This window comes from Cherax quadricarinatus, chromosome 61, assembly GCF_038502225.1.
Source record: "Cherax quadricarinatus isolate ZL_2023a chromosome 61, ASM3850222v1, whole genome shotgun sequence".
Taxonomy (NCBI): Eukaryota; Metazoa; Arthropoda; class Malacostraca; order Decapoda; family Parastacidae; genus Cherax; species Cherax quadricarinatus.
This window is the reverse complement of record NC_091352.1, coordinates 20,029,428-20,045,681: the sequence shown is the minus strand read 5'-3', so window position 1 is coordinate 20,045,681 and position 16,254 is coordinate 20,029,428. Positions and strand designations below refer to the sequence as shown.

Genomic DNA, 16,254 nt, shown 5'->3' with positions numbered 1-16,254 from the left:
GTAAAAGGTGGATGGGATACAAGGAGAATGGAAGCAGCAAGTATGAGAGGTGAAAGTTTATAAACTAAACGAGGAGGCAGTTAGGGTAAGATATGAACAACTATTGGAGGATAGATGGACTAGTGAGAGTATAGGAAATGGGGTAGAATATGTATGGTGTAAGTTTAAGAATGTAGTGCTAGTGTTCAGCAGAAGTTTGTGGTTACAGGAAAGTGGGTGCAGGAAGGAAGAAGAGTGATTGATGGAATAATGATGTAAAGAGAGTAGTAAGAGTGAGAGTAATAGTAGTAGTAGCGAGATGTTTTTACAAAGTAGAAGTGATGCAAGGAGGGAGGAGTATATGAAGAGAAAGAAAGAGGTTAAGAGAGTGGTGAAGCAATGTATAAAGAGAGCAAATGAGTGGGTGAGATGTTATCAACAAATTTTGTTGAAAATAAGAAAAAGTTTTGGAGTGAAATTAATAAGTTGAGAAAGCATAAGGAGCCTAGGGAACGAATGGATTTGATAGTTAAAAATAGGAGAGGAGAGCTATTAAATGGAGAGTTAGAGGCATCGGGATGATGGAGGGAATATTTTGATGAATTGTTAAATGTTGATGAAGATAGGGAAGCTGTGATTTCGTGTATAGGGCAAGGAGAAATATCTTGTAGGAGAGAGAGAGCCAATTGTGAGTGGCGCCAGTCAAGACGTCCTCTGGGAACGTACTTGCTTGCACATCCTCCTCTTTTCTGCAATTTTGCAAACTGATGTGTTGATTGCAACACAAAAATCCTAGAGCTATCATTCTACTCCCCCCCCCCCCCGTGGTTGTTTTGCATATACATATATAGTGGAGCCTTGGTACTCGAACTTAATTCATTCCAAAAGGCTGTTCGAGTACCAAACATTTTTCCCAAAAGGAATAATGTAAATTAGATTAATCCATTTCAGACCCCCAAAAATACACCTACAGCGACTTTATGGTGTATTTTCGTATGGTATTTATGATCGTATTCTCGTTTTCTTGGTCTCATTTGATAGAATGAAAGATATATTACAAAAATGGAGATAATTTTGAATGATTTAGACTGAAAGTACCTTGAAAATGAGCTCAAAAAAGCTGAAATGTTCTATTTTTGCTGATGTTCAAGAGTAAACAAATCAAGTCACGTATCCAATACACGTCAACTGGTGGGTCTAATATGCTTTCACAAATGCGCTGATATTATTTATACCATTTTTTCAATAATGCATTAATCTGCATAACAGTAAATCTTCTATTTTTTGAGTGAATAAAAATTCAAAATAGGAAGCAAGAGTAATATAAGAGGGGCCTGGATTATTATTATTATAATCAAGGGGGAAGCGCTAAACCCGGAGGATTATACAGCGCCTGGGGGGGGGATGTGGAAGGCATTCAGGCTTAATTCGGGGAACTGGAGCACAGATCTAATTCCCTAAATCAAGAGCCCCTCACCAACATCAAGGAACCTTCCTTGAGGGGAGAGGGGCCTGGAGACGTGACTAATGAACAGAAAAATGTTATTTTAGTGCCAGCAATGTCTGTATTGTTTATTCTGATCCTATTTTGAAATTGCATTTTTTTTAATTTGCGTGAAATTGGGTAAATTGCCAATTTCTGACCACTTTATTGGGTAGTTGAAATCGGTAAATAGGTGGTTTCTTGTACTCAATCGATACCTGGAGAGAGTTCCGGGGGTCAATGCCCCCGCGGCCCGGTCTGTGACCAGGCCTCCTGGTATATCAGAGCCTGATCAACCAGGCTGTTACTATAGGCTGCACGCAAACCAACGTACGAGCCACAGCCCGGCTGGTCAGGAACCGACTTTAGGTGCTTGTCCAGTGCTAGCTTGAAGACTGCCAGGGGTCTGTTGGTAATCCCCCTTATGTATGCTGGGAGGCAGTTGAACAGTCTCGGGCCCCTGACACTTATTGTATGGTCTCTTAACGTGCTAGATAGAACAAATGGAGGTCTAAAGAAATGGCTATGAGTTTGGTCGACTAGAACAATGGGCATAGCCAAAAATAGGGCTCAAAGTGGGCAAAATCGCCAATGCATATGTATATCGCAGAGATCACAAGAGCGTAATTCCGTAACTTTCCATCAGATTCAGCACTTTCGGTGTCATTATCATCGGGAAAAGATTCTCTATCATTTTGTAAGAATTTTTTTTTTTTCAAATATTTTGCGACACTAAGAGACACTTTAGGATTTGGGGTCTCGACAGACAAAGGGTTAAAGGAATGTAAAGAGGAAGTTAGCAAACGTTTGGCTAGTCTTTTCAACATATCACTACAAACTGGCACAGTGCTGGACAAGTGGAAAATGGCAAATGTAATACCTATTTACAAAGCAGGAGATGGGTCCTTATTATTATTATAATCAAGGGGGAAGCGCTAAACCCGGAGGATTATACAGCGCCTGGAAGGGGGGGATGTGGAAGGCATTCAGGCTTAATTCGGGGAACTGGAGCACAGATCTAATTCCCTAAATCAAGAGCCCCTCACCAACATCAAGGAAGATGGGTCCTTAGCTTCAAACTATAGACCAATAAGCCTTACCTCCACAGTGGGAAAATTTATGGAATCAATAATTGCCGAGGCAATTCGTAGCCATCTTGATTATTATTATAATCAAAAAGAGCCACTAAGCCACAAGGGGTAGCCATCTTGAAAGGCATAAATTGAGTAACGAGTCTCAGCACAGTTTTACGAAGGGGCGTTCCTGCCTTACAAATTTATTAACTTTTTTCACCAAGGTATTAGAGGAGGTAGATCATGGTAATGAATATGATATTGTGTAAATAGACTTCAGTAAGGCTTTTGATCGAGTTCCACATCAGAGGCTATTGAAGAAAATTAAGGCACATGGAATAGGAGAAATTTTTTCCTGGGTAGAGGCATGGTTGATTGATAGGCAGCAGAGAGTTTGCATCAATGGGGAGAAGTCAGAGTGGGGAAGCGTCGTGAGTGGTCTTCCACAGGGGTCAGTGTTGGGCCTTTGTTCACAGTTTATATAAAAGACATTGATGAATAAATAGCAACATAAGAAAGTTTCCTGATGACACCAAAATAGGCCGCCTAACTCATTCAAATGAGGACATTATTACTGATTGTGAAAAGGATTTGGGAGTTCTGGTTAGCAGTAATCTAAAACCAAGACAACAGTGAATAAGTGTTCGCAGTACAGTGAACAGAATCCTTGGCTTCGTATCAAGAAGCATTATTATTATAATAAAAAAGAAGCGCTAAACCAAAAGGGCTATACAGCACTGCGTATCAAGGAGCAAAAATAATAGGAGTCCTCAGGTTATTCTTCAACTCTATATATCTTTGGTTTGGCCTCATTTAGATTATGCTGCACAGTTCTGGTCACCATATTACAGAATGGATATAAATGTACTGGAAAACGTACAAAGGAGGACGACAAAGTTGATCCCATATATCAGAAATCTTCCCTATGAGGATAGACTGAGGGCCCTGAATCTGCACTCACTCGAAAGGCGTAGAATTATGAATGAGGTGTATAAATGAAAAACAGGAATAAATAAAAGGAATATAAATAGTGTGCTAAAAATATCTAGCCAAGACAGGAATCGCAGGAATGGTTTCAAGTTCGAAAAATTCAGATTCAGAAAGGATATAGAAAAGCACTGGTTTGGTAACAGTTGTGGATGAGTGGAACAGATTCCTGAGTACAGTCATAGAAGCTAAGACATTGTGTGGTTTTAAAAATAGGTTAGATAAATACATGAGTGGGTGTGAGTTGGACCTGACTAGGCGAGTCATTGGTTTAAGCCGGGAGGTGACTTGGACCTGCCTCGCATGGGCCAGCAGGCCTGCTGCGGTGTTGCTTCTTTCTTATGTAATTATCAGAGCCGGCTTATCAAAAACCAGTCAGGCAAAATGCAAAGCATACTGCTACCCTAACACAATCCATAGCTCATAGTCCACATAGCTGAATAACACAAACATGTAAACTGAAATTAGTGACTAAGTTCCCAATTTGCCTAAAGGAGGTGATAAAGCAATGCATGACCAGTCAATTGATTGAGCTGACAGAACTAAAGCTCCCTTTAACCTCTGTCTGCTTATTAAAGAAGCATGGTACTCATCAATGAGCCACAACTCCAGGGGAAGGCAAACGAAGATAAAGTGATGAATATGGATCTCCATAGATGGCAAACATACAGAAGCAGTGTTTAGTCTCCATGGCCACAGGCACCTTTACATAGGAAGCCCCAACCAATGGCTCAAGGTATCAATGACAACCATACTACCAAACAAGAAACTTGTGTCTACCCTCAGAGAGGACACAGGGTAAAGATTACCAATGGAAATTATTATAATAAAAAAGAAGCGCTAAACCACAAGGGCTATACAGCGCTGCAGGGCAGGAAGCGAGGGTATCAGGTGGCAAAAGGGAGATGGATGAGTAATAGGTTATGGAGAACAGCAGGGCAATGGATAGTGAAAGGGTAGAGGGCAGCAAGAGATTGAGGTAGAAAGGGCTGAGGGGATACCAATGGAAAGTCTTATGGTCTCTATGATTAATTATTATTTACATTTGTGAACAGTGCCAGTAGTGTTGGGAATGCCAGAGTAGGATGTTGCTCTTTGACTGCTAGCCTACCAGATACACTATACCTTCAATGGGAGGGATCGATTGACTAGCATGAGGAAGACTTTCCCACAATACAAATTCAGTTAATTGTGGTGATAAGTGTGCCAATCACCGACTGTAGTTTGGAGTGGGCATTAGCTTGAGAGGCATGTAAAAAAACAGTGCAAACTTCAGGCAATTGATGGATAGTGATGTTAGTCACTTCAACATGTGCACTAACCAAATTACTGTGTAGCCCACTGATAGACCAGTGACAGTGGCAAGCTTAACTTCCTGGCCAGCAGAGGCAATGAATATGTGGGTCTCCATGCATGACACACACAGGAACACTGTTTAGTCAGTCTCCATAGTCATGACTACTTTGGTGTGGAAATTAATATAATTATAACCAAATGTTAAACCCATAAGCATCATATAGAGCTGCTAAAATGTGTAATATGCCAGATCAGAGACCAGCAAGGGTGAAGAGTATAACAGAGGTAGAGTTAGGAAGGAAGGTGAGGAGTGCTAAAGGAAATAAAGACCCCCCCCCCCCCGTATCCACTGATTCAGTATCCACGGTTTCGGTTATCCACTGTTTACTGTGGCTCAAAAATACCTCTTAATTTTGCATAATAATGGCCCCAAAGCACGAAAGTATGGAAGCTGGCAGCTCTTCAAAACCTACGAGAAGCCATGAAGTGTTTCCCATCAGTGAAAAAGTGATAATTCTCCACTTATTGTGCATAACTTATCAATTAAACTTTATAATAGGTATGTATAGACTTATATATAGTCTCTTCTCACTTGACAGGGTTCTATTCCTAAGAGTAGGTCAGCACATGAATTGGTCGTTAAGTGTGGAGCATACCATACTGGCAGGGGGTTTGTGTCAACCATCTTTAGATATTTTAATGTCACCTTTGCACCATTTATAACATTTCTGGTATATTTTTAAAAATTTATAGTGTACTGTATACTGTAATAAACAGAATAGAGGAAATCGACTCTTATGTACATTTAGGTTTGGATACTGGTTGGAGAGCCAGTCGTAAGTCTGAGTGGTTGGTAAACAATTGTCGCTAAGTGAGGAGAGCTGTATATGGTTAGTTACTATCTGTGGTTTCGGTATCCACAGCAGGTTCTTGCACTGTATGCCCCCCCCCCCAGATGTGGGGGTCCTGTTGTATAATCGAAGTTGGCGTCTGGTATGGAATTATTATTATTTTAACCAAAAAGAAGCGCTAAACCACAAGGGCTATACAGCGTCTGGTATGGAAACCCCTAGCAATTGTGGCTCAAGACTGAACAAAGCCTGTAATCCATCTCCCAGTAGTAGTCTACCCTAAAAGATGACAAAATTAAAGTGTAACATTTAGTTGAGAATTATTTCTTGGCTGTACCATAATAAAATTTCCAGCAGCATTTCAAGTTTTTATTTTAACAAAATCATGAATACAAAAGCAACCCTCATTTCCAAGAATTTTATGTGATTGAATATATCATAAGATAATAAATAACTTTATATATATGTAACGTATATACACCTGGCATATAATAAATTTTTTTTTTTTTTTTTTTTTTTTTTAACACTGGCCTGATCATGGACCAGGCCATGGGGGCACTAGGTTTCCCACCATGGCAAGGTGACCCAAAAAAGAAGCGACAAACGCTTTTCTTTTTACATTTAGTAATTTATACAGAAGGGGGTTACTAGTTACCTTTAATGACATGCATGGCTTAGAGGAACGATTCTTCTTTACTTCTATGACACAAGGTTTTCATTCCAAATTTGTTACAATTTTCTGATACTAATAGTAAAATTCAGGCAAAATGTACACTATGTAGAATTAACCTGAGATAATGCAATATAGTCAAGCAATGCAACTTATTTCCATACTTTGATGAGAAACTCACCCTGAAACAATTGTATTACATTAAGATTTCCTTGTAAGTATATGTTTTATGGGTGGTCTTCAACACACAAACAGATGTTAAGTACACAAAGAAATCACATTGTTTTTATAACCCAGGATATTCCCTTGAACCTAAACATAATAATTTGCAGTCAGACTGAGTAATCAGACTGATATCGGCACACTTCTATAAAGACAGCAACTGAGAGAACATTGGTGAATGTGCCGCCGTCTTTGGTTCACTGTACCTTGGTGGGAGACAGCCGTTGAACTTGAGGAAAACACAAAACCCAGGATAACCAAAGAAAGTTTAACAATGCAATTACACCTTGAAATAATTGTAATCGCATTCAACACCAGAGCAGTAAAAAAAAAAAAATGTTTGGACCAATTTATACTGTATATTTCAAGTGGAGCAATGTTAGACTATGCATTTTTTCAAGTCTGAAGTACGAACACATCTTGAAAAACGTCCATCATGAGAAACTTGTGTACACAGAACTAGACATTAAAAGCAATAAAAACTGAAAAACAATCATAATTTGGCATCAGTAAATTGTAAAACAAATATCGTTGGTACATTTACATCACTGTTGCGAATGCATGATTATTTTTTGCCAACCTCAGCACACCATAAAATCATAAGTGATTTTGTTCCTTTTCACTGTATTCTACTTGTAAAAACTGACCCCTCACAAATTTTATAAAAAGATTTTTTTTTTTTTTGCAAGAGAGGTGGACAGACACCTAAAGTCAGTACCTGACCAGCTGGGCTATGGCTTGTATGTCAGTCTGCATGCAGCCAGCAGTAACAGCCTGGCTGAAAGGCCCAAACCACTTCAATAGCCCCTCTGCAGCCCTCTGAATAATATTTTTTGTAACTCCACACCACCTAATTTCCACACTACGAATTCTCTGCATAATATTTACACCACATATTGCCCTTAGACACGACATCACTGCTTCCAGCCTCTTCCTTGCTGCAGCATTCACAACCCATGCTTCACACCCGTACATCTCATACATTACCTTCTTTGCCTCCATGGATACTGTTTTTTGTCTCCACAGACACCTCATTGCACTACTTGCCTTTTTTCCTTCACCAATTCTATGGCTAACCTTATCCTTCATAAACCCATCTGCTAAAATCTACTCCCAAATATTTTAACACATTCACTTCTATACTCCCTCCAATGTGATATCCAATTTTTCTTTACCTAATGCATTTGATACCTTCATCACCTTACTCTTATCTATGTTCACTTTACACACCCTCCCAAACTCATCCACTAACCTTTGCAACTTCTCTTTACAATCTCCCAAAAGCACAGTATCATCAGCAAAAAGTAACTGACAACTCTCATTTTGTATTTGATTCCCCATAATTTAATCCCACCTCTCTTCCCAATACCCTAGCCTTCAAAAATGCCACCTAAAAATATTTTTTTATTAAGTCAAGTTAAGTATCATGGTTTGGGTCTAATACCTCTTTATGCCTTTGAAAAAATCCAAGCCCAGACAGGTCTATGTAGTGTATCATGGGTGAACACTAGAATAAGTAAACAATGAAACCAAGATCCATTTTTCCACCACCAGCTTCACTACCAGGCAACAAGGTGTGGATTATATTATAATCCTAACTAAGCACTAAGCCCACAAGAGTCATACAGCAACAAGGTATGTAACTGATAGGAAGAGGGCTTATTCGTTCATTCATTTGGTATCAATAAATTTGAAAATGCAAATATTAATGTGGTATTTATGCCACTGTTACCAATGGTGACATCTTTTCACCAACCACAACACAATAAATGCCATACATTTGTGCCTTATTAAATTCATAAAAATATTCTCTTTCAATCTGTAAGGAAAAAAAAAAAAAAAAAAAATTTGCCCCCCTCCCCCCTCATCCCCACACACGTATTTTCCGAACATGCCCCAGTTCAAAGAATTAAGGGTTAACCACCAACCTAGTATGCAATGCATGTACAATTGGTACTGTATCGACACTGTCCAATTTTCCCTCATTTTAGCCCTCATTAAACACATGGAGGAAAGCAGATATATAAATATTGCTTACCTCACTATTCAACCAGGAAACAACTAATACTTTTAGTTGACCAACTAAATTTTCACAACTAGCAATTCCTAAAACTTCATTGTTGCTGATGAGCACATATCCAAGTACATAAATTGCAGTGTGATGAACATATGTCCAAGTACATAAATTGCAGTGAAGTGCTTATTATGTAAATTTCAATTACCAGCAATGAAATATGACATCAATGGAGTCCCTCTCACAAAGATGAGATAATAGCCTTTAACTCCCAAAATGATAGTTTGTATGTAAACATTACTGTCAGTCACCATAAGAAGTGTACTAACTGTTGATGGAGTAAAAATCCTGACAGAGAATACACAATCTTATGCCTGTGACTATCCAAAATTCTGATTGAATGAAATTATTCTCCCTTGACCTTCTCAAGTATGATAAGCAGAGCTGACTTATGGCAGGTAATATACAGTACAGGATCATGATAATGAAATAGCACAATAAACAATGTCGGGTTGAAGCAAAGGGAAATTATTCAAAGAATTCTTTTACTTCAAAAGGCACATTTAAGAAAATTATGCTAAATATCACAGAACACCAAAGGGAAAAATTATTAAAATGCCCTCCAAATAAAAAATATATATTCATCGTTAATACATTATGAAGTGCCTGCCATCACTCTCATGACATATGCAGTTATATATCTCATACCTTATACCCAGTGTGAACAATTCTTCATAGATGGCAAAAATATGTCCTTATGAAGATTCTTCCTGTATGTTTAATGTGTATAAAATATGTACAACATGTATGCTGGCTTTAACAGATGTAAGCTCTTGGCACTCGCTTACAGACGCAAACAAAAATGAACAAGGAAAATACAGAAAGCAGCCATTGGTATAGAATAATTTGGGAAAAAAAAAAAAATAGGTGTGCATGTGTGTGTTCATCACTTTAATCTTTCTGCAGGAACCTTGGTTCCAACATAACTATCTATTATGTAGGATAAGATAAATAAAATCCTAATAAAATAAATTCAGGATACAAAGAAATTCAGACATGTGTTGGTTTACAATTAAATTTTGTTATGCTGACTAATGACAGGTACCGAACCTGTCACTGGTAAATTAGATGCTTCTAGTATATTTGGGGAAGTGGATTGAGATGGTTTGGAAATAAGATTGGCCTTGGATAGTGGTACTAGTGTATGTTTGGGGTCTGACAAAGAATGCTGGTTATTCTGACGTAGCCCCAAAAGCACCTCCTCTGCCTCTCCTTGTAGTGTGTCTGCTCGTTCAATCAGTAACATCTGCAAATGAAGAAATACTCTTAATTACTTGGAATAACAATTACAACAGTTTTCACATACAACATATAATATTTTCATATACAGTGGGACCTTGCCAAATATGAAGGAGACATTCCTGGAAAATGACCATTTGACCAACATTAAAAATTTGTATAAAATATGTAAAGGAGGTTTTGTGGGCGAGGGGCTTGGACTTCCAGCAAGCGTGCATGAGCGTGTTAGATAGGAGTGAATGGAGACGAATGATACTTGGGACCTGACGATCTGTTGGAGTGTGAGCAGGGTAATATTTAGTGAAGGGATTCAGGGAAACCGGTTATTTTCATATAGTCGGACTCGAGTCCTGGAAATGGGAAGTACAATGGCTGCACTTTAAAGGAGGGGTTTGGGATACTGGCAGTTTGGAGGGGTATGTTGTGTATCTTTATACGTATATGCTTCTAAACTGTTGTATTCTGAGCACCTCTGCAAAAGCAGTGATAATGTGTGAGTGTGGTGAAAGTGTTGAATGATGATGAAAGTATTTTCTTTTTGGGGATTTTCTTTCTTCTTTGGGTCACCCTGCCTCGGTGGGAGACGGCCGACTTGTTGAAAAAAATAAATAAATAAATAAAATAAAATAAAATATGGTTATAGGACCTCAGTCATATTTGTTTCTGGCTCTTCTGCTTGATTCTCTGTTTTTGACTGTACTTTCAATAGCTTTTTTCAAGATCTTGCATTCTTTGTTTTTTCTTCTGCATCTCTGGTTCATCTGTTTTTTTTTTTTTTTAGACTTCCTGCCCTTCTGAGTATGAATTTCTCCTCTGCCTCCTGGCACTTCCCAGTTAGTATTAGTACTTTCCTACTGCACTGCGTTTAGGGATTCTCCCACCCTCCACCTGCCTTCCTCTCAAAATTTAGTTCCACAAGAAATATAAAGCTCAATAATGTATTGTATGGTCACTAGTGCACAGGGTAAAACTTTCATATTCTATTGCACTCATGTCAGAAATACTGCTGGTTCATCTCTTTCTCTCTCTCGTCATCACCTTAACGTTCTGACAAATAGTTTTCCGTAACTGCTTCCATCATCCAAGTTCTACATATTTTAGTTTCTTTGCGAGTGAAATCACCCATGATTAACTTCGCTTTAGCAGACTCACAAAATCGTAACAAAGCAATTGCAAACAACCATTGCAGTGTTCTGTCTTGCTCCTCTACTGTTTGGTAGCAGGTTGTAAATCACTGCTATCACTACTTTGGGTCCCCCAGTCTTGACTGTACCCCACTATGTAATCAATCTTTTCATTTCTAGTTGTCCTTTTCATCTCTGTTAACTAGCAGCCACTTTTCCTCCCACTTCCCCTGTCTTTCCTTATTACCCGGTATCCTAAAAAAAAAAAAAAAACAAAGGGTATCATTTATCATTTTAAGTAGTTTAATCTCTGTTATAGCTATGATGCCTAGGTTCACCTCTATCCAGTTTATAAACTCATTACTTTTGTTTGATAATCCAGTGACATTTGTTGACCATACCAAGCTTTCTTCTACTATGCACTGGTTGTTGTGGTTTGTCTTTGTTGAGCCTCTGGTAAGTGAGGTAGACAGGGCTGTGGTTGGTGTGTGCATCAGTACAGGGATGGGAGCTGTAGGTAGGGAGGGAGGGAGGAAAAGGACACGAGGGAAAAATAGTGTGGGGATAGTGTTGGGAAAGTGAGCCTGAATCTTGAAATGGACCAACTAGGAGAGAAGTGGATGGGCCTAGAAGAGTTCCTTGGGGGCAAGTTGTCCCCCCTCCTGCCTCTCTCTATTATTTACATACTCCCTCAACTGTTCCCTTTCCATCTCCATCCTGTCCTGATCCACTACACATGGTAACATACTGTGTCTTTCAGTCTTGCTTTCTATCTTGGGCTCCTCTTCCTGGCTATATTTATCCAAAAAGTTACCTCCCAACACTTCGAAAAATTTTCATCTAGTCAATGTATTTTCCTATAAACCCAATGAAAGCTACAATCTTAAGTTCTTCTTCCTCTCATCTCCTGCTTCCTTCCCAGTGTTCATAAATCATCTGCAACCGACCAACCTACCTATGTGCTACCTACTCCCTCCCTCCAACTGCTCTTCTCTCCAGATTGGCTTGTCAAACTATTCACCGTTTCCCTTGCCATTTCCTTCATCATCTCCTTTGCATCCTGATCCTCTGATAGCATCTCTGGTAGTGATTTTCCTTCATCCATTCCAGATCACTCTGCTCCTCTTTCCTTTATTGCTGCTGCCCCATCCACCCACTCATTTTTTCCATGGCTTCTTTCACTTCTTCCTTCCCCGTATTCAGTAACAATAGTCTTTACAGTATCTACCTGCTCCACAACTTTCTCCCTTGCCTTACTGCGCATTCCCTCACTTTCCTCTTAAGGAGAATTGAATTTTCTTTCACATTTCTCATACAATTTGTTCATTAGACCATTTATCATCATATCTTAATAGTGCAACTCGCCTCTTGCACTCGGGTTTGGCTGCTCTTTAGATTTACCATTTTCTTGCAATCATGAGTAAATAAGACTATCTTTAGTTAAGAGCCTGTAGGATATGATGCATATGCATGTGTAATTACCTATATGTAGTTAATGAAGCAGATGTATGCATGTGGCATCTCATCTTCAATACTGAGTTCATCATAATTTTTTTTTCAAGTTTCCACTGACTGCAACACTTACTTATTTCTCCTTAAATGCATTCTACTGGTCAACAACTATTTGAGAAGAAATTTTTTTTACAATCTTTTCTACTTCATTTTGTTCTCAATTTGCAGCAGTAGCCTCTTATCTCTGTTGCATCTACTAGGAAATCTTTATCAACTCTTTCAAGTCCTTTCTAGACCTTGTAGTTATCATGTCTCCTCTTTTCCTCCTATCAGATTCGTATTGCTCAGCTCTGGCAGCTGTTTTATAGCTCCTTGAACATTTCACTTATCTGTGTTTTATTTTTCAGGTGTGGGCACGACATAACTGCTCCATTTTGGCCTAATGTAAGTTATAAAACTAACATTTCATCATCCACATACAGTAAAACCTTCATTTAAAAGACTGGAAATACAGAACAAAATCTATTGGGCCAATACATTTGGGAACAATATACAAAGTCCTTTGCTCACAGAATTGTACATTAGTTATAATTGTGGCAAAATAATAATCTTGCCACCTACTCCTTTCAATTAGTCCATTAAATAGGTTTACTGTATGTGAAAGTTATTTTATAGTTTGCAAGTGAAGCATACCTCACCTCCTACAAATGTTGTGTGTCCAGATATTTCCTTAAAGACGTTTTTAAGCATATAAATAGTTTGCTTCTACACAAGATAAAATACTTAACTAGTGACTTGATGAAGTGCAACCCTACTAGTTCCATTAAGCATGATTTTATGACTAAAGACTTCCTTACCTTGGCAGAATTTATAATCTGCAAAGCTGCGCGGTATGGCAAATGTTTTACAATTTCGACGAGATTACTAGGTTCAGAGTTGGCAATATCTTTCAGTGTGTGAAAACCTGCATTATAAAGCATTCGAGCCCGACCCTGTAAACAAAAAGAGCAGAGTAAAGAATAATAACAAGATTTACATAATAATTAACACCAAGTTAATGATCATTATTTTATTTGTAAAATCACCACAGTAGTAGTGTGCTACACAACATATGTTGATAAAACTGCCTGTTCTGATTTAATATTCTTTTTGTAGTTGCTTGGCTAGTGACCACAGAAACTCAACACTTCTTTCAAGAAAGTTAACATCACACTTGACAATATGTTGTCTCTTATAATCTCTCAATCTTCCCAGACTACCTCAATATCACAGACACACACACACACAAGTGTGTACGTATGTGTGTGTGTGTGTGTGTGTGTGTGTGTGTGTGTGTGTACTCAATCATGGTTGCAGGGGTCAAGTCATAGATCCTGGCTCCACCTCTTCACTGGTCACTACTAGGTCCACTCTCTCCCATCTCCACGATCTTAATCATACCTCTTCTTGAGTGTGTGTGTACATGTATGTATGTGTACATATGCATTTGTTTTCCAGTACATCCAAGACCATGCTGGATATGTGAAAAATTTGACAAAATTATAAATCCATAAAACTATGGATAAGGTCAGTTACCAGTAAATGTTAACCAATTTTTCTATTAGGCTAGTAAAAATCAGTATGGTAAAGGCAGAATGGTTACTACAGTGGAACCCCAGAATGTCAGCCAAAAACCAATTTGTACGAAAACTGAAGTAATATTTCCCATAAGAAATAATGTAAATTCAATAAATCCGTTCCAGACACCCAAAAATAGTGTATTAACAAAAAATACATTTTATAGAGAATAACTATAGTTTTACATACAGAAGACAATGAGAAATAAATATAAATGACTAATGAAATGGATAAATGAACACTGAACATCACTTTTACCTTTATTGTTGGCGTATGGAAGATGGCGAGGAGGGGGAGGGAGGAGAGGTTATTGTTTGGAAGGGAAATCCCCTCCATAAGAACTTCAGGTATTAAAGCCCTATTCAGGGTTACTTCCCTCTTTTGTCTTTTACTGGTACTAGGACCAGCTTGAGTCACTGGACCCCTGCCGCACAAAAAATCTGTCTAGAGGCCTGTTTCTGGCGTCTCTAAGATTTGCCTAAAATGGCTGACACGGCTTGCAAAAGCTTTGTAAGGGTAATATTTCTACACAACTTTCCACCTCACTCCACTTTGCACAAATGTCCTTAATCGCTGAATATGGCACATTCTCCCCTCTCTCTTCCTCCTCTTCTGAAGCAATTTCCTCAGCTAAGGTCTGTTGCTGCTCCAGATGAAAGCCTTGTTTCGGATGAACACTTAGAGTAATGCTCACTGAACGAGTAACAAAGGCAGACAGTCATGAACGTATGAGCAGCTGCATCCCGTGGGCAGGTGGACACATCTGGTACGGACGATTTCCGAGCGGATGTACGAAAATGGGGAAAATTTCACCAAAAAAAAGTGGTCGAAAACTGAATTGTACAATGACCAGACCAGACGAAAACTGGGGTTCCACTGTACATCTTTATGCACATCCAGTTCTGTGTGTAATATACAAAATAAAAGCATTGAAGTTTTACTGATGTAAAAAGGCTCAATAAATCTCAAGCAGATGAAAGGCGATGTACAAACTGTAAGGGAAAGAGATAGAAGATGGGTCGAGAGGTAGGGCCTTGGATATTCAGCACGCATGCGTGCACGCACACACGATCACACACGAGAATATTTAATTAGCAGGAGTAGAGGTGAATGGCAATGTGATCTTAGACTGTTGGAGTGGACAGTAACAAAAGGGCATAGAACTTTAGTTTTAAGAGGGCAACAAACACAGTGCATGTACTCAAAGTGGAGTGGGTACTTTCGAGAGAACAAAAAGGGCACAATATTGTGACTGGAACAATACACAAATAACCTTGCCTATATATATGCTAGCCTCTTCCCTCTCTCGTGTTAGTGTGACTTTGTAAATGGTCCAAGTTGGACCAAGACATCGTCGTAAGCTTCTTTCTCCTGTGTTTTTTTTTTTTTTTGTGTGTGTGTGTGTGTGTGTGTGTGTGTGTGTGTGTGTGTGTGTGTGTGTGTGTGTGTGTGTGTGTGTGTGTGTGTGTGTGTACTTAACAGAGAAATCAGGGATATCTTATGCCCTTCTGGATAAGATAAAGAGAATGATGGTAAATGTTTTTGTTTCTGGGCCCCCTTCTGAAGACTTAAAAAAATAACACCCGTTAAATTTCCATTTACAGTAAGCGTTTATTTTCCCTACATACCTTTTTCACAGCTGGCAAGTCCATTAATGGAAGTAATTCTGCTGAGCAGCAGCCAGAGATCTGACGAGCAAAGTTACCCAAGAGGTCTCGAAAAGCCCATAACTCTTCAAGTTCCTAAAATGCAAACATTCACAATAAAATAAAATGCAATAATTAAAAATGTTTAATAATATTCTGATATGAGACAATTCTAAAAATCCACATTCCTGTATATCTCATTTTAATAAATGTTATTGTATCCACACAGAACACAGTGTTGCTTACACTTGTCCTCCCATTTTTTATTTTACAAAAAATTTTAATTGACCTCAATTTGGCCAGACACAGAAAAACTGAAAAGCTTTTCTAAGTAAATTTCCAGTTAAATGATACAAAACACATTGTTACAATAACAGTGAAGGCAAATGATACTTTGACTAATAGCAAATGCTTATTATATTACTCAGAGGACTGAGGAGGGAGTGTTGAATTTTTTGATATTTCAGAGAGTATGTAGAAAGTAATGAATACTTTAAACCTGAGATGGAGGGAAAGTGGGGATGGAGTTGCCCTAGGAACA

At 38.6% G+C, this 16,254-nt stretch overlaps 2 protein-coding genes across 4 annotated transcripts in view; one reads left to right on the top strand and one right to left on the bottom strand.

Moving 5' to 3' along the window:
* LOC128699309 (TLC domain-containing protein 3A) overlaps nt 1–16,254 on the top strand; it is a 623,909-nt gene that overhangs the window by 351,042 nt on the left and 256,613 nt on the right. The window contains exon 3 of the transcript XR_011393719.1: nt 12,858–12,894. The gene's annotated coding sequence lies outside the window, so the exon portion shown is untranslated. The remainder of the gene's footprint in view (nt 1–12,857; nt 12,895–16,254) is intronic.
* Nucleotides 6,025–16,254, bottom strand: part of mus301 (mutagen-sensitive 301) — a 122,247-nt gene continuing 112,017 nt past the window's right edge. For all 3 annotated transcript variants that reach the window (XM_070098269.1, XM_070098271.1, XM_070098270.1), the window contains exons 19-21: nt 15,696–15,809; nt 13,308–13,442; nt 6,025–9,881 (exon numbers count right to left, since the gene is read on the bottom strand). In XM_070098269.1, the coding sequence (XP_069954370.1) occupies nt 9,648–9,881; nt 13,308–13,442; nt 15,696–15,809 (483 nt within the window). In that variant the 3' untranslated portion in view covers nt 6,025–9,647. The remainder of the gene's footprint in view (nt 9,882–13,307; nt 13,443–15,695; nt 15,810–16,254) is intronic.